The sequence below is a fragment of the Aricia agestis genome, chromosome 19 (genome assembly GCF_905147365.1).
Source record: "Aricia agestis chromosome 19, ilAriAges1.1, whole genome shotgun sequence".
Lineage (NCBI taxonomy): Eukaryota > Metazoa > Arthropoda > Insecta > Lepidoptera > Lycaenidae > Aricia > Aricia agestis.
The window spans coordinates 503,854-523,161 of NC_056424.1; the positions used below are offsets into that span (position 1 = coordinate 503,854).

The following is a 19,308-nucleotide window of genomic DNA, read 5'->3' on the forward strand; positions in this document are numbered from 1 at the left end:
TTTAAAAATATTAAAAAGTATAAAAATCCCTGAAAATACCCCTAAAAATTTTAGACCCCTAAAAAAATCCCATCTCACTTATTTAACCCCTAAATCTGGGGGGAAAACCCCTAAGTTGGGAACACTGGCCACAAATGACAAATCACAAACGCGAATTTATGAAATTTGAAAATTGACAAATGTCAAATTATTGTGTCATGAGTCATGACTCATGACACAATAAATGACCATTGAGGTAATATAGACTGGAGAGAGCCTTATATCCCTACAACTGTGGACCACGCTCTAGGAGCTTGATGTCAAAAATGCGGGCATCTGTGGACCGCGCTCCTGGAGCTCGATTATCACCTTCGTGTATTATTTTAACCACAGTATATCGTAAACTATATCTTTACTGCTCTAACTTGCACAAAGTGTTCTAAATATAACAAAGACGGGCTATAGTCACTTCTAATGGCTCTAAAATACACTTACGACGATTACTAGAAGTTTCAAACTTGACCCTTGTCTTAAAATCGCACGCGTAATGACAAGTTTTGTTTTTGTAAATCAAATCAAATCATTTAATTCAGGCATCAGATGCCCATATAAATACCTTAAAACTAACATACATATTTTATATATACTTAAAATAATAATAGCTCCCACACCGGTTTCGGTGACGGTGGCCGGTTTCATTGAAACCAGGCCAGCTACGCAGGAGTAATTTTATAGTGCCCAAGTGTGTGCGCAGTACACAAGAGCACTCTCTATTCCTTTACTCTTATAACCCAGTGGGACGGACGACCGACACGACTGGCGAGAGATCAGGCGCAGGACCGACTTTTTACATGCCCATCCGACGCATGGATCATCTTACTTGTCAGACAATCAGGTGATCAGCCTGCATTGTCCTAACCAAACTTGGAAATAACATGTTTCCAACGTGGGAATCGAACCCACGACCTCCGAGTCAAGAGCCGTGCTCTATACCACTAGACCACGGAGGCGTTGAAAAAACGCGTCGCTCTCGACTCCGGAGGTCGTGGGTTCGAATCCCGCGTTGGAAACATGTTATTTCCAAGTTTGGTTAGGACAATGCAGGCTGATCACCTGATTGTCTGACAAGTAAGATGATCCATGCGTCGGATGGGCATGTAAAAAGTCGGTCCTGCGCCTGATCTCTCGCCAGTCGTGTCGGTCTTCCGTCCCACTGGGTTATGAGAGTAAAGGAATAGAGAGTACTCTTGTGTACTGCGCACACACTTGGGCACTATAAAAGTACTCCTGCGTACCTGGTCTGGTTTCAATGAAACCGGCCACCGTCACCGAAACCGGTGTGGGGAGTATTATTATTATTATTATACTTAAAAACTAACACTGTCACATTTTGCCGGCGACGTGACTCGCTTCGTTCCGGAGTCTCCCCCGGAACCTCCGATAGACTACATCCATCGGCCAGAACTCCGGCGCCTCGAATGTCGACAGAAGATTCGTCGGTACTCTCACCACAAAGGAGCTAAAATTAACCTTGTGGCGAGACTGCAGACGCTCAACCCTCAGGCGCAGTGTCGTCTTCTTCTGGATGTAGTCCACGACGTCCTGGACCTCCATGGACCAGTGCAGGCGGGATATGTACAGGGGCGTCGCGGGGACCTCGCTCCGCAGACGCAGCTCAGGTACATATGGTGCGGTGCCGCGATAGTTGCGGGCGGCGGGCTTCTTCCTCCTCTCCACCAGTATGAAGCCCTCCTCATCGCACCTCCTGCCTTCGTCCTTGCCAAGCCGAGAAGATTCCACTTTGCGGCTCTTCGTAGCCTTGCGGCTCTCAGTCTCGCGACTCTTCGGAGCCTTGCGGCTCTCATTCGCCCCATTAGTTTTCGCCCACGGGGGAGGTGCGGGGCGACCAGCAACAGTCGCAAAGTTTTTCTGAGTCGCCTGAGGACTCGGGGTCAGCGCAACCGGGAGGGGAGCGGGGGCGGGGGCGGCAGCGGTGGTGTTCGTTGACCCGTCCGATAATGCTGACGGGCTAAACGTGCTCGCTTGCGCGCCACGACGAGTAGTGACGAATGCGGCATCAGCATCAGGTATTTTTTTTACGTCCGTGCAGGTGACCTACATATTGAATTACCACTTTTAATTGCGATAATTCAATACGTAAGTCATTGATCGTAGACTCTGATGCCTGCAATCTACCTCGAACTCCGGCCAGCTCCTCCTTCAGGAACCTGATGTCCTTCAGTAGGCTGACGACGTCGACGTGGTCCAATGTGACGGGTGGCAGCTTGTGGGTTGAAAAAATTGTATGGAGAAATGTGTTTTTCTTATTGATCAATGTTAAATAACGTTTATTTATGTAAATTTAATAAAAATATTTAAATATTTTTTTCATTTTTTTATTAAAAGGACAGAAAACTTATTTTTTTTTTGTAATTCCGATTTCAAATTTAAATTAATAAAACTTAAACATAGCAAAATTGGATTAATTTATTTTTATTATCTCAGCTTAATTCATACAGATTCCAATGACATACAGTCGGGGCAATTTAATAGGCCACATTTGACATCTGTCAGAATAATCTCCATAGTGAGGTAAGCTGCTTAAAAACATCGACCAAAACGAATAAATCGATACGGACTTGAAATAAAATATTTGAATTTTATATGTTATTTATAAAACCAAAAACGAATTCCTGTCCTATTATTACTTTTTCTTTTGTAAATTCAAGGAGCAAAATAAGACAAGTACATAATTTACTAGAAAAATTGCATTTATTCACTTGAAATATCAAAACTATTAAATTTTGTATTATCATTATTCATTTCACATGAATATGTGTTACTTTTCACAACGTGGTTATGAATTTATGGGGATATATCGTTACAACTAATCAATGCATCTGATTCTACTTATTCGCTTTCGATTTTTAGAGTAACATCCCTAGAGTTTAAAAAGAAAAAACGTCAGCTGACGTAACATTGTACCGACGTTCAGTTCTTTAAATCATAATTTGTTTTTTATGTTAAAAATTGTTTATCAGTGAAAATAAATAGTAAAAGAACTCGTATTGGTTATGTTTATAATAAATATGTAATCGTTATTAGAAAAAGTGAATAAATTGTGCAGTAATAACAATGACAAAATATTTATTTTTTTATGGCGTCGTAACAAGGCTACCAGGCTCAATTTTGTTGAACTGTCAAATGTGATAGTTATACCCTGCGTTCCAGATGATGTTGAAACGCTAACGCTCAAGACTGTAGTTTTTCCCGTTCCACTAGCATGTGAGCGTCAGTGATACAAACCCAAGTGGAACGGATTATGGATCGTTTTGAGCGTTTTGAGAAAAGTTTAAAAAAAGAACTATATTTTTTTTTATACATAGATACATTGAACCGAACTTGGATATTACGATCCTTTTCTTCAAGTCGTAAATAAAAGTAACTGTTTATAGTTACATTTATTTTACAAATAAAATACATAATATTATATTTGTTTCGTTTTTAGTATTACATTTTTTCATATTTTAATATAGTTAAACTTTTATTACTTAAGTATATGCATTTGAGTTTTCACATTGAATCATATTTTAATAACAAAACCACATACGTTGAATATTGACTATTGTCACATATTATAAACGTTAGGTAACAATACCGCGTAATGCTTCAAGTACGAGGTCAACAGTTATAGGAGAGATGAAAATTAGTATTATATTTTATAAGAAATCATTTGACCTTTCATTTAAAACAATTTATTTTCCAATCAAAATATTTCATTAAATGTTATTTCATTTAATATACATATTTCAATTAAAATATTATTTGTAATGAAATAATATAAAGTTTTTTGTCTCTACTCTGTCGTGAAAACTTTCCGAACATGGCTTTCGCGATATAGTTACGTTAAAATTTAAAAAAAAAAACTAGAACGCCCACTTTGACCCATCTTCGTCAAGGGTCGTTTTGAGCGAAAATGATGACGTCATGAGTGACGTCATAGCCGCGATTTAGACGACCCCGGTCGCCAAAGGGAACGGCAGAAGGGGACGTTTTGAGCGTTTTGGTCAAAATTAACGTCATCTGGAACGCAGCCATAATATGCATCCCCTCTAAGGAATTTTAGAGTTATCGTCATTTTAATGCGTCACGCGTGAACATCCAGAAGTAGCCCCACAGATGCGCTTTTTTTTTCAATATGGCCGCCACAGCTGAAAGGATATCGATGTATAAGCGTCAAAAGCGTGTAATGTTATGTCCTACTTACTAGGACATAACAAAGGAGTCGGTCGGCATATTTCATGTAATAAAAGTGTTAATAAAGGTTTTTAGTGAACATTTGATGCTAGATATTGTTGAGTTTTGTGGTTCCGCTAAATAATAAACCATAAGAATGGTCAAAGAATGCCTCAAACACGTGGATTTAACATTAAATACGTAAGTTTTGAATAACGTTTTTTGGGCTTTTCAATCGGTATTTTTGTAAGCTAAAAAGATAATTTATAAGTTTATTAATCCCTTATTTGTGCTATATAAGGCATTAGTGCTAAAAATGTCACATCAATTAATAATTTGGCTATAAAAATTGCATAGCTTTTTACGTGTGTTTACAGATTCTCATCACTTGAAATATAGTTAATCGATATCATGAACTAATTGACTTTCTTTCTTAGAGTATACATTAGCAAGCTATAGAGCGCGCGCATCGCTCGTTCCCCGTTGTGCCGATCGTAAGCAGAAGTTCTATAGATACTTGTCAAACGTATAACGCAAGTCTAGTGATGTTCCATGCGCCATCGTAAGACGCTTATAGGAAAATATGTTCACACTCGTGCTTACAGTTCATACCTTGTTAGAAGCACTCTATAGCTTGCTATAATGTTTACTCTATGCTTTCTTTCCTGTATCATAATGTGCTTCGAAATAATCGACAAATAGAAATACCTATTCAAGAAAATAAACGCACACTACTTGTATGAAAATAAGCACAAATATCCACGCGATGACGGGGTAACTATAATACTTAATCTATGGACATGACTTATGACCATAGACAAGTTAGAAGAAGACGAAAAATTCCTTAAAAAATACCACGAATAGACCGTACGGCGTACCGTACCAAATGAATACCAATGCCGAAAGAAGAAGAAGATAATTAAAAAAAGTGTTTTTTTGTTTATAAAACGCATCTTGCATGTGAAATAATTTTATTTATTGTGATTATTATTGTAAAAATTTTAAATCTTTCAAGATTTTTAAATAAAATGGCTCTTAAACCTAATCGCTAATCTAAAATAACACAATTTTGTTTGCATATTACTTAGAAAATAATATGTAAACATCCCTTGGTATAGATGATGCCCAAAGAAATAGAAGAATGAATCATTTTTCCTAAATATTAAGTGCCTTCGACATTCTATTATTGTTTTATAATTATATTTACAATGAGTTGTTGTATATTGACCTGTGTGAACAGTGAAGCATCCAGTGCACCATATGAAGATGTTACCTTTTACAAGTAAATAATTTATTTTTATGCCAGGATAGTAATAATTGATCACAACATGACCTGTTTCTAATTTTAAATAAGCTGTTTCCGTTGCAATATATAAATTGTCTGTCTTCCAGAATACCCACCGAGTATCACTTGAAGCAGCTATGGACAGAAGCCATTGGCATACCAGAGTGGCAGCTACGGCCTAATAGGTGAGATTTATAAAGTAAAAGCTAGAATCCAACTCAAAATTATTGTCACTAGATGTTAAAAAAGAGTAGCATTTCAGTTGTAGACTCAAGGTAAAAAAAATGTATCATACTATGCAGTTTATATAATATTGTACTCAATTTTCCAGTGAAGTATGTTCTGCACATTTCGGAGAGCTTGACTTTACAATCTCAGAGACTGGAGAAAAAATTATTTTGGAAGGTGCTGTCCCCAGCTTATGTCTTGTAAGTATATTTTAATTTAGGCAAAAACTTAACAATGAAAAAAACAATAATCCAGATCCTGCCATTAATAATATTTTTTTTAAATAATTGGGTTTTTTACAGAACACCCCAGAAGACTTGCAATCAATAGCTGATTTTAGAGTGAGTACATTTATATGAGTTACATAATATTCTGCTTTTTATGTTTTAATGAAACAATGAAGAATAGTAATAATTTAATTAGTAGCCAATAAAGAATAGTAATGATATATTAATGCTTCAAGCCCCAAGAGGTCACCGGCGACTGCGATAAGAATAGAAATCTATAGTGTCTCATTTTTCCACAATGGATGATTAATGTGGTCTTTGTTTAGGAACTATAGTAGAACTACATAATATACTATATCTGCTCTAAAATGTTTATTTTTAGTTATAAGACCTAAGTTTTATTGCTCTTACAGACCTGCAGAGTGTGCCTGGGCATGGACAGGAGGATGTACCACATCAGGGACTACAACCTACATCATGCTTATGAGATGCTTCTTGGAATCATGGTAAATAATATTTTAAACTTCCATTTGTGACTGCTAGCTATAGCCAAATTAGAATACAAAATATTTTTATCTTTAGCTATGTAGCAATAATGAATATTGTCATTTTCCTACTGTTTCACTATTTATATCTTTGAGTAGATATTTCAGATTATTGGCTACGCCTGCTTAAATAGACTATTATGTATATGTGAACCATGCATTTTTCTGCAAAAAGTAACCCATGTAGGGCACAAGGTCTACTCTATATGTCTGAAAACTACTTCAAACAAACAAACTTTTTAGTTTTAAATTACTGAAGATTTGTTATTTTACCAAAATTATATTTCAGGTAGAGACTGTTGATCGGCTGCCCAAGATGCTGTGCTGGGAGTGCACCAGCAAGTTAAACTCAATAAAAACATTTAAGGAGAAGGCACTTAGGACACATCTACTTTTATCTGAAAGACTAGCCATAAGCAATGTATGTTTTTTTTTAATATAATTATCTGACAGAGTTAAAAGAAAAATCTAAATTATGTTTATTATTTAATTAACTTTGTTCTTACAGATACTAACAGTCAGTGATATAAAATCTATAAACAGAATTAATTTTAATTTGAATTCACATCTTACGCTGAAATACAACGAGCCAGATTCCTATGACGTGCACATAGACCACGACCAATTGGATATACTGCAGGAGATTAAAATAGAGTGCAGCAAGTTGACGGAGGAACCCAAGCATGAGGTAGAAGATGTGGACTTCAAACTAGAAGACGGTGTTAAGGATGAGGTGAACCATAGTTTCAGTGACAGTGACGACATAGAACTCAGTGAGTTGAGGACTAAAAAAGTAAGAAAGCGCAAGGGGAAAGTGAAAAAGGAGGGGACAGAAGCAAAGAGGAAGAAGCGGGTGAAGAAAGAAGAGGTTAAGGAGAAGGTAGAGGATGAGGATGAACTGGAAAAGTTAGTGACATGTTGTTGTTTAATTTATGTTATTTATACTAATATTATAGAAATACAAATTTATCCGGTTAACTCTACGTTACATTAAGATTGCTGAAGAAATTTAAATAGAATTAAGTAAGTACATATAAGAATTAAGTAACATACTTTTAGCATCAACAGATATCTAGAATAGGTTTCACACATAAACAAGTTTTTGCACAAACATTAACAGTAACAGTAGAACTGGTCATGTATGGCATCGTCCTAGCGGCAAACAATAGCAACTAATTTAAATAAATAATAATAAAGAGCTAGATGTAAGGATCAATTTATACTAGCGAATCGAAGCGCATCGAAGTGAATTATCAAAACTGAACATAACAAATTCAACCCTAACTCCAGAGTGAGGCACACTCATTACTTTTGAGAGTTTATCAGCGTTGGTCACGATGCGCGCGTCTTTTTAAATTCTCAGAAGTAATGTGTGCATTGACATCTTGTGGCTAAGGTTGAATTTGTTATGTTCAGTTTTGTTCATACACTTCAACACGCTTCGACTCTGCGCCAGTATAAATTGACCCTAACGCCTCTAGTCCACCGACGCTGCGAACTGCGAAAACTCTGCGAAACCAATGCGGAACAGTAATAGAGCGAGATGCAATATAACGCACCGTCGTGTCACGTGTGGCGGATGAGTCAGTAAATCGGTTCGCCGCTGTTTCGCAGTTCGCAGCGTCGGTGGACTAGAGGCGTTAGTCGCCACTTCTTTTCCTCCGCAACTGACGTTCATCACTCAGATTCCAGCGTGGGCCGGTGAAGCGGCGCGTGCGCAGCTACGACATCAGCGACAGCCACTTCGACACGCGGCCACTCACGCTGGAGGAGCAGCTGGCGGAGCTGCAGGCGCGCGCGCACTCCGCCTCCTACCTCGCCGCGCCGTACAAGTGTGACGTCTGCTACAAGGGGTTCAAGTCCGCCGACACGCATGGACTACACGTGGTGCGGCATAGCGAGGTGAGTGCCCGTGAAAAACGACAGCAGTTTACTAATTTGTCGCTCTTTTTTCCTATCTGTCTGTTACCTCTTTACGGCCGACCCGCTGAACCGATGAGTCCCGGGACATAGGATACTTTTTGTCCCGGAAAAATGTACGGTATCCGCGCGATTAACGAAAATACTAGATGACGCCTGCAACGGAGTTGCGGGCGTCATCTAGTATTACATGAATAAGGGCTAATGCTATAATTACACCTGCAGAAGTACGGCGAGTTCGAGTGCTTCATCTGCAAGCGGCGGTTCAAGAACGCGCGGCACCTGCGCCTGCACGTGACCAGCCTCCACACCGAGCAGTTCAGCTGCAAGGCCTGCGACTTTGTCACCAGATGCCGGTCAGACATCATTATCATTGGGGAACCGTTCTGATGACACCAAAGAAATAAATCAAGATAGAACGGCTAAGCGGGTGGAGTACGCGTGTTTCAATCTTGCACAAGTGAGCAAGATTTGTTGAACGTTCATATAGTCACGCACGTCTCGACTTGATTACACCGGAGCGGTTGTGCAAAAATGCCTTATTGTGCAGTGTCTAATTGTAAAAACAGAAGTACGAAAGTGAATCGGTCAAAGCAAAAATTGACACGATCGATTCCTTAGGAAGTAGCAACGCACGCGCGTCGCCGTTCTATCTTGATTTATTTCTGTGGATGACACCCGGTAGCCCTAAAAAACGGAGCTCACTTGAGTCACAGTCCTTAGATACATTATTGCAATACAAAATATTTGTTTGTATGCGTAACGATACACGCACAAATATCTGTATAGCATTAGGGCTCCCACACATAACTGCAAATCTGCGACAAAATTCATAATAAAAATGACATTACGGTGCAATGCGAATTCGCAGTTTTGTATCCTTTAATCCTCCTTAATACTGTCGAGACTCTAAGTTCTAGATTGAGCGATGGCCCTTATCCTACCTCTGATATACCGTCGTGCCATCCCACTTCTGCCACCAATTATACTGGCGATACCGCCAACGACATCCCACTTCTGACACCCATATTGCCACAAGTTTCCCTACCGACGATGACTGATAAACCAATGGTATTCCAACAAAGTATCATTGTGTGAAAGTAGTCCTAACTCTGATATTTTAATTTATTTATTGTTATCAAACTTGTAGTAGATCTAAAATCCTGTGTTATGTGTATATAGTATTGTATTCATACTACTCAACAATTTTAAGTCACACGGCTGATCTCCTCTTTTTATTTTGATGAAATAAAATAATAAAGCAATTTACATTTCCAGAGGCATAGCGATTGACCATCAGAAGTGGCACTCGGGCAATACATACGAGTGTCCGCACTGTCCGTCTAAATTCGGGTATGTACACTAACGTACTTAAAGTTTTCTTCCTAATAAGGTATTATACTAGTTCCTATGTATCTTCTTTATAACAGCATCCTAAATTATCTTAAAAGTGGAAGCTGCTTACAGGTTTTTACTGTGACTGCTTAGCGAAAGATAATAATTGCATATAAGATAAGCTTTGCTTATTTTTTTTAAAGGTAAGAGAGCATTTTTTTTTTATGAATAAAGGGGGCAAACGAGCAAACGGGTCACCTGATGGAAAGCAACTTCCGTCGCCCATGGACACTCGCAGCATCAGAAGAGCTGCTTGTGCGTTGCCGGCCTTTTAAGAGGGAATAGGGTAATAGGGGAGGGTAGGGAAGGGAAGGGAATAGGGGAGGGTAGGAAAGGGAATTGGGCCTCGGTAAACTCACTCACCCGGCGAAACACAGCGCAACGCCGGTTTTCTGTGAGAACGTGGTATTTATCCGGTCGAGCCGGCCCATTTGTGCCGAAGCATGGCTCTCCCACGTATGTGCATTAGTAACGAGTTACGACATAACAATGAAATGACGCAACACTTAACTCCTCTTATTCTAGTTTCTAGACTGCCGTATCGCTACAGCGTAATGGGGCCCAACCTTAAACCACACGTTCTTCTCGTAGTAGCCAACTTCGCTTTCTTCTCGTAGTAGCCAACTTCGCTTTCTTGCTACAATGATAATGATACGAAACTTTTTGCAGCAAATTCACGTCGTACATGTCGCATTTACGGATCAAGCATTCGTCGCGATTTGCGTGCGAGCTCTGCGGATACACTTTCGTCAGCAAACGCGGCGTCGAAATGCACAAGGCCAAGCGACACAAACTGCAGGACGCACAGGTACACGCACGATGCGAATACGTTCACAAACGCGCACGCACAACTATTTGAATAAGTACACCCAAAATATTTGCACGCACTTATTACATGCACGCACGCAATAATTCTTGCAACTATGTAAGCGTGTAAGTATCTAAGTTCATGAACGATGTCTGCGCACACGATTCGCGTACATGTACGCACAAATTCATATTCATACGTCCGTGCACGCACAATCATGCACACGAACGATAAGAACGAACATGTAAGCTTTAAATGCCGAAAATTTCTGACTGTCAAAATATAGCCTATTATCCTATAATTATTGTACTAGTTATTTGACCGAGCTTTGCTCGGTATTCGATAAAACACGAATAAAATGACATTTTCTAGAAATGATTCCTAGCTAGATCGATTTATCGCCCCCGAAACCCCCTATATACTAAATTTCATGAAAACCGTTGGAGCCGATTTCGAGATTCCAATATATATATATATATATATATATATATATATATATATATATATATATATATATATATATATATATATATATATATATATATATATATATATAAGAATTGCTTTATTGTGAGTACTTATTTAACATGACATTGCATCCACAGATGAAGCTGGATGGCCCGTACTGCGAGGAGTGCAAGCTGCGGTTCGCCAACGACGAGGCGTACCTGCGGCACCTCACGCAGTCCTCCGTACACAGCAGCGACAATGACCCGTCAGTACAACGCTCACAATCTATTACCTCCTTGATAGTAGACAAAAGATGACAGTAATTTCATTAGTCATGTGGTCATGCGTTTCGACATTGTGACTGACATATAATTATAATATATACAGCTTGATGTTAACCCATCAATCCCCAAGCGGCATCCGGCTGCCGACGATCTTGTAATTGTACACGACTCGTACGAGGGCTGCTATTTATGTATCCGGAACTGGCCACTTACAAGAACAATATTTAAAAAGTAATTACAACATTTGAAAATAGAACTCTTTGGTTGAAGAATACATTTTGTTTCATGTGACTGTCAATTATTTTTTCATTGTGGCGTCATTTTGAAAATTGCGTGTCTTCATTTGCCATGGATTTAACGCGTGAACATTTTCGTGCAATGATTTACTACGATTTTCGGCGTGGGCTAAATCAACAACAGTGCTTTATTCAACTCACCGCAACTTTTGGAGATGAAGCACCATCAAAAACCACTGTTTATCACTGGTACAGTGAGTTTAATCGTGGGCGGTCTATGCTCACGGATGAAAATAAAGAAGGTCGCCCAAAAACAGCTGTTGTCCCACAAAATATAGATGCTGTGCGGGAACTAATAATGCGTGATCGTCATGTTACATATCGCGAGATAGAGGCGTCCTTAGGCATAAGTATGACGAGCATACATAAGATATTACACGAACATTTGGCTGTAAAATAAATATGTTCGCGTTGGAGTCCGCACAACTTGACAATCGATCAAAAACGGGCTCGTGTCGATTGGTGCAAAAAAATGATAAAAAAATACAATCGTGGTACGTGAAAAGCCGTTTATAATATCTACACAGGTGATGAATCTTGGATCTATGCATATGACCCCGAAACTAAACAACAGTCAACGGTGTGGGTGTTCCAAGATGAGCCGAAACCAACAAAAGTTACTCGTGCAAAAAGTACTTTGAAGCAAATGGTCGCCTGTTTTTTTGGAATTAATGGACATGTGGCTACAGTGCCATTAGAGAATCGTAAAACGGTTAATTCTGAATGGTATACGACCATTTGTTTACCAGAAGTCTTTGAAGAAATAAGAAAGGACAACCGACAACGCAGAATCATATTACATCACGACAATGCTAGCTGTCACACCTCAACTGAAACAACTCAGTTTTTGGAGGGTCAAAAGATCGAATTGACTGGTCATCCGCCGTACAGCCCTGATTTGGCACCTAACGATTTCTTTTTATTTCCATACGCGAAGAACAAATTACGTGGTCAACGTTTTTCGAGCCGCGAAGAGGCTGTTGATGCGTTCAAAATGCACGTTTTGGAGATACCTCAATCAGAATGGAAAAAGTGCTATGAAAATTGGTTCCAGCGTATGCAAAAGTGTGTCGATCATCGCGGCGAATATTTTGAAAAGCAATAAAACCATATTAAATGATATATGTTTGTTTCTTTTTTTAATTCCGGATACATAAATAGCAGCCCTCGTAGTAATATACAATTACATTTTAAGATAATAAAATGAATTAATTACAAATTTTTAATTTAATCAAAAACGTTGTAGCATTCGTCGCAGACCACGCGGAAAATCGTTGCGAGGTTTCTGTGTTTATGAGAGTGACACTACTCAGCTCAATCGGTTAGAAAAGGTTAGAAAGCTTGACGAAATAGCTAGCAAATATATGAAATTGCAGCAACCGCATCCGCAACGACTGGGGCTGCAAGGAGCAGCTGGGCGTGGTGCGGCGCACGCGCAAGCGGCGCGCGCCCGGCGTCGTCACGCACTGGGTCGAGAACACCGACAGACCCAAGCAGAACATACCGTGCGAACAGGTACATTATATCAGGCTAATCACAGGGACGGCTTGTCAGAGAAATCCCACCACACTTAGGGCCCGTTTCACCACTTCCTGATAAGTGCCGGCTATGCTAACCACAACTTGTCTGACAGATACTCCATACTCTATCTGTCGTGTTGTGGATAGCCTATCCGGCACTTATCAGGAAGTGGTAAAACAGAACCCCTAAAATTATAAACGCGAAAGTGTGGCTGTCTGTCTGTCTGTTACTTCTTCACGCCTAAAGCATTCAACCGATTTTGCTGAAGACCGGGAAAGTACATAGGATAATTTTCTTCCAGGAAAAATGTACGGTTCCCGCTTAGTAAACTAATTTTTTTTAATTATAAAGCTGAAAAGGTCTGAAAACTAACATCAAAATGATGAGCTTATCTGTAAAGTTCACGTTTATGAAAGTTAGGTAATCAGGAGTCAGATTTACAGATATGAAGTCCGTGGTAATCAGCTACTAATCAAAAGTGGTTCATTAATTATTATTTTTTGTATGTTAGTGCGGCGAACAAATGGACAGCTATCGGTCGTACGCGCAACACTTCCGCATGGCGCACCCCGGCCTCAACCGCACTAAGTTCTCGCGCGTCACTGGCGCCTGCATGTGCGAGCAGTGCGGCAAGATGTTCGCGGTGAGACACACTCTTCATCTTTTTAGCTTCCTCACACTAGACGGCAGCACCAGCACAGTACACAAAAAGTTTTGTTCGACGTTTGACAACGGTTTCTCTCAATATCCTGATATTGTCATGCGTACCCTTCGATTTCATGCGTACCTTTCGATTCGATAAAAGTCGGAACATATTGTTACGTGCTAGGGTTTGAACTACGAATAATAAAAACTAAGGAAAAGTAACTCCGTCAAAAAACATGCTCCGCAATATTTGTCAAAAAAGTGTACCTTAGGTACACATTTCAATACATTTGCAATATTTAGGTGACCTTGAGCGGTACTAGGCTGACGTTACATGACAGATCAAAAGGAACCAAATTTAAAACGGTAATAGTATGGGAGTTACGATTCCTTAGTTTTTATTATTCGTAGGGTTTGAAGGATTTGGAGAGAAAGACCTGCTGACTATACTAGGTCTAACACAAAGCACTAGGTCTAAAACACTTAACAGTATCACCGTCCTAGGTCATAGCCAAGTCGTAGGTATCACTTGTTTTCACTCTGAAGTTGCCATGAAGATCGCTCAAACTAAACTGATACCCTGGCCCGCCTGACTGCGGCTATTTATATGGGCCGAAGCGAGTGCCAGAATATTCCAGAGAGTTCGTGTCTAGAAAATACGCGCATGTAATCGTACACTTTACGCCATCTAGTATCTAGTACGGGATTTATGTTGACTGCGTTCCCCTGATAAGTTCCGCTAGTTTGACGCTAGATGGCACTGTCCGTATCCGTAACAATATTATAGGTATTATTATTGTTAATTATTTTGGAGTGCCTCCGCTGCCGGCGCCGGTTCCTAAAAATATCAGTAATGGGAACCGGCGGTAAGTATACTGCCGGCAGCCGAGATATAAAACCACGGCTGCCGTCGCCGTATATGTACTATTTATATGCTTATTGCGGTTATTGCTACTATGCAGATCACATTAATCATTATTATCATCATCATCATCATCACTAGCATTAAAACATTCATCCTCAAATTATGAATTTATTATTTGTACTTTTCATAGTCCTTTAGCTCAAGACTGATGTTTTTGATCATGATTTTGTCATTTGACAAGCGATGTTTGCCGAATAGGCGCCGGCAGCCTATTCGGCAAACATCGCGTGACTTCGGCAAACTTCCTAAAACGGCGCCGGAAGCAATTTCGGCAACCGGCGCCGGCAGCGGAGGCGCTCCCTAATTATTTTGCTTTTGTGCAGTGCAAGGCGCTCCTGCTCGACCACATGATGTCGCACTCCGGCGAGAAGCGGTTCAAGTGCGAGACGTGCGACAAGGCGTTCACGAACAAGAACAATCTGGCCGTGCACCAGCGCGTCCACGGAGCGCAGGTCCCCACCTACCGCTGCCCGTTCTGCGAGCGTCAGTTCCACTTCTACCAGAACTGCAACCGCCACGTGAAGACCGTGCACAAGGGCGTGAAGCAGTTCCAGTGCGAGATCTGCGGCAAGGAGTTCACGTCGGCGGCCGGCCAGCGCGCGCACGTCGACCACGTGCACCACAAGAAGCCCCGCCCCAAGCGCGTGCGCGCGCGCGCACCACCCGCCCCGCCCACCGCCTACCGTGACTAACAAAATTGGATGTTTTAGGGTTAAATCCATAAAGTTAATATACCTAGCGGAATTGTCAACGTGCGGCACGTGCCGACTGGACGTCAAAAAAGAGTGCTGCTGTCATGTATCACACGTCTCTTTTTACCACGCAGTGTTACTGATAGTGACATCTCTCTTGCCTTTGTTTCTCTATTCTGCTAGGTATATTAACTTTATGTTAAATCAGACCGCAACGTAACGCATACTTGCAAATCTCTCGAGTCTGAATGGATTTAGATGTTTAACGCAAATGAGATCTGTCAAATCAGTGCAAATGTAGAAAATAGAAATGCATCTACGGGTCGCGTTGCGGCCTGAATTGACCCTTTTATTGTTGTTTTAGTTAAATCAAGATAACCTTCCTATTTTTACCGACTTAATGTCACTTGACCTCCTCCTCATCACATAAATAGCTTTAAGGGTAAAATTATTAACATCAGAATAAATTCAATTTGTACTTAATTAAATTTAATTATGATTGCATAATAATTAATAACTCTATTATGAATTAAATGATTTTTTATAGCAGTCCCCTTTTATTTGTTGTTATTCAAGTTGTGGCACTTTCATCTACGTGAGTAATAATTAGTAAGATGGTTCTGTGACTTTCACACTCGCAAATTTTATTTCCCTTTTTACAGTTCGACAAGGCTTTATTTGAACGTGGCTAGAAAACGAATTAAACGCTTACTATAATACTTTATCTATGGCTTCTATCATAGAAAAACGACATTTTTGACATGTGTTTGACAGTTCTCCTTTACCAGCAGCGCTTACGTCAATGTCACCCACGTTCAAATAAAGCCTTGTCGCTGTCGAACTGTACGAAAAGAACACTAAACTATATACTTGTAATCTGTGCTGTGAACTGTGTTCTTTTTATCAACCATGATGGCAGCTTGTGTCAAGTAAAAGGCGGGAAAACAGAATCAACAAAATTACATTGTATTTCGAAATCACCTAGTTTTTATGATTCGTAGAAATTACCTATTCTTTACTTCTAAAGTACGGTATGATCCAGATCTAAATCAATTATAATTGTCAACACTGTCCATTCAGTGGAGTGGTAGTAAACGCTTTAGATTTCTAAGCGGAGTTTCGAAGGAAACACAAAGTAGTAAGTATGATAAGTAGGTTTTAAAGTTCATGCTACTTGCCCACACTTGTGCACGATTATAACTCTAAATTAAATTTAGTAAAAAATGCAAATCATATCATCACACATTCACATGTCCGCCTCTAGCAGAACAAAATTATAATATTACTAGCTGTCCCGGCAAACGTTTCTTTGCCATATTATATAAAATATTTCGCCCGTATTGTGACTAAATAAGTGTGTCACCATGGCAATGTCCATCGCTATCCCGTCGCACAAACAATGGTCACCGTCAGTCTCGTAGTTCCTTGGAGACCAGTAATGATGTATTGCCATAATAAAGAAAAGAAGTCGAAGAAGAAAAACAAAACTCGACTGAGTCAACTGTCAAAGAATCATAGCAACAAATACTAGTTCTACAAAGTTACAAACTAGTAATCTGTGATACTAGTAATCTGTGCATAGCAAAGAATGTAGCTTGTTGTTATCTCCTTGTGAGTATAGTATAAATATATATGCATTACTAATCCATATACTATATACTAGTAATCTCTGCCATATACTAGTAATCTGTGCTAGTAATCTGTGGTATAGTATTCGTTGGTTGTTATCAAGAAGTTTACGTGTAATAGGTTGTTATAAAATTAAAAACAGAAGTAGAAATTATTATTGTTTTTAAAAAAAAGGGCACAGATAAAAGATATCTTAGATAAATACCTTTAGAAAAAAATGTGTGTAAAAACAAAATAAAAACGTGTGTTGTAGCTCATCTTTTAACCCTTTAAAATGAGGTGTTGCTTATTGTCCTGTGTGAATAACTCCACAGCACCACCAGATATTACTTTTTACCAGTAAGTATCTTTTCAATTTACTTGTTTTTAATATATAAGTAAATCATTTACAGTGCCAAAGGTGGAACGGACCCCAATGTTGACATTGTTTAGTTAATTATTTTGTTTAGTAAAATAAGTATAAGATCTTAAAAGTTAGTGCTTGCAAAATTGCTATTGAATTGAAAAAGAACATGAGTGCCTCAATCCAGCTACTCGGCAGAGTTGTTGAGCGCCATAAACTTTTTTGATCAAATTCAGTAGATGCAGTAAAAAAGCAGTTTCAAAATATAGAGGTGTGCTAGTGTAAAAGCAAAGTCTAGAAACTGGTCTAAAATAAGTTGTATTTATGTTTAATATATTTTTCTCCAGAATACCAAAAGAGTATCATTTGAAACAGTTATGGGTAGAAGCTATTGGTATACCAGAGTGGGAGCTACGGCCCAATAGGTAAGCTTAAAAAGATAAATATCCAGGGCTACATTGTTTTATTTAAAATTTAAAGTAATGATATTAATTTTAATGTAGGTGCTTATGAAATTATTATCACTTGCACAATATACAATGATGTAAGTACTACATATACCTACTGCCTGATGTTTTTTCTTTCCAGTGCAGTATGCTCTGCACACTTTAGAGAATTTGATTTGTCAATCTCAGAAACAGGAGAGAAGTTGCTTATAGATGGTGCGGTACCCAGCCTGAGTCTTGTAAGTATAATATCTATGGATGCTTCAACACCACGTCAGTCTGGCCCCATGCTAAGTACCCGAAGGACTTGTGTTACGGGTACCAGACAATGGAAATATATTTACTTAATACTTTTATACTATACATACATTTAAGATTTTTATTGTAATATGATACATATATTTAATACACATCCATGACCCAGCGCAGAGGTTGTATCATGAAGCTATCATAGAGAGGAGATGGCCTAAGCAACTGTGCACTGTGATTTTCAACTAGGTCCTGACGTCATCATTGTGGGCGGGGCTTAAGTCAGTACACTTTCAGCTTTTGTCAGGTGCACATGTAACGAGACTCCCAATAAATTGGTATTTTTTGCGTTTTTAACAAGGGAAGGATGAAGTACTGTGTTTTACAATGTTGAAAACATTTAGACAGATGTTCTGATAATATAAATACCATCACATTTCATTTGTAAATAATTTTAAATGTAATTTAAATATAAAAGTTCTAGAACATTTTAGCTTTCAGCGTTAATTATTATACTACTTGACACCAGACCTTTGAAAGATAATACAGAGGTAAATGCTTATAATTTTGCATAAGTCTATTGCAATAATCATACTTGAATACTTAAAACCGTGATACACTTTGTCTTAAACACATTTAATAGCTAAAACCGTACTTATATAGCTTTTATTATCATATTACTTATAAAGCGCCATCTGTTGTCATCTTGGATAACTATTATGAACGTAACAAATATCCAGGGCCGTATTTAGAATTAAATTACTAACCGACTTCAAAAAACGAGGAGGTTGTATTTTTATTAAGTATCACAATGACAGTTTCTTTGCTAATGTTGATTGTTGACGCGCGCGGCTGATACTTGGCCAGCCGTAGGGTCGACAAACAAAAACGTTTTTATTTGCGGACATTTCTTTTTAGTTTTTGTTTTAATTTTTTTGTGATAATAATAGATAATTCATTCATTCAAATAATCACATTCATTGATAAAATAGTACCACAAATCTTTTTCATGAAAATTTTGGATTCGCTCAAAAATAAAAAAATAAAGTACCTACTTAACTGAAAGAGTTGAAGCTGCCACGGGGTTGGCCAAAAACAAGGTAATACCTTAAGGTTGGGGCACCAGAGGCGTGCTTAAAGTTAAAGTTATGGTTATAGTTAAGGTAAAATTAACTTTAACCTTAACTTTGACCAGATAAATTGAC

The 19,308-nt window shown here is 38.9% G+C and overlaps 2 protein-coding genes across 7 annotated transcripts in view; both read left to right on the forward strand.

Moving 5' to 3' along the window:
• Positions 1–5,252: 5,252 nt before the first annotated feature.
• Positions 5,253–15,506, forward strand: LOC121736543 (zinc finger protein 678-like). 2 transcript variants are annotated; one of them, XM_042127812.1, is made up of 15 exons: positions 5,253–5,497; positions 5,608–5,685; positions 5,832–5,928; positions 6,031–6,069; positions 6,369–6,461; positions 6,790–6,921; positions 7,009–7,406; positions 8,186–8,402; positions 8,646–8,776; positions 9,699–9,773; positions 10,485–10,623; positions 11,220–11,338; positions 13,030–13,168; positions 13,686–13,817; positions 15,068–15,506. In XM_042127812.1, exons 1-15 carry the CDS (start codon positions 5,424–5,426, stop codon positions 15,434–15,436), a joined length of 2,232 nt encoding a protein of 743 aa, XP_041983746.1. In that variant the 5' UTR covers positions 5,253–5,423; the 3' UTR covers positions 15,437–15,506. The 2 variants fall into 2 exon arrangements, with proteins under 2 accessions (XP_041983746.1, XP_041983747.1); XM_042127813.1 differs by having other exon boundaries at positions 11,229–11,338.
• A 1,750-nt stretch (positions 15,507–17,256) lies between these two features.
• The window catches only part of LOC121736544 (zinc finger protein 184-like), a 107,059-nt gene continuing 105,007 nt past the window's right edge, over positions 17,257–19,308 (forward strand). For all 5 annotated transcript variants that reach the window (XM_042127814.1, XM_042127815.1, XM_042127816.1 and 2 more), the window contains exons 1-3: positions 17,257–17,404; positions 17,756–17,833; positions 17,997–18,093. In XM_042127814.1, the coding sequence (XP_041983748.1) occupies positions 17,340–17,404; positions 17,756–17,833; positions 17,997–18,093 (240 nt within the window). In that variant the 5' untranslated portion in view covers positions 17,257–17,339. The remainder of the gene's footprint in view (positions 17,405–17,755; positions 17,834–17,996; positions 18,094–19,308) is intronic.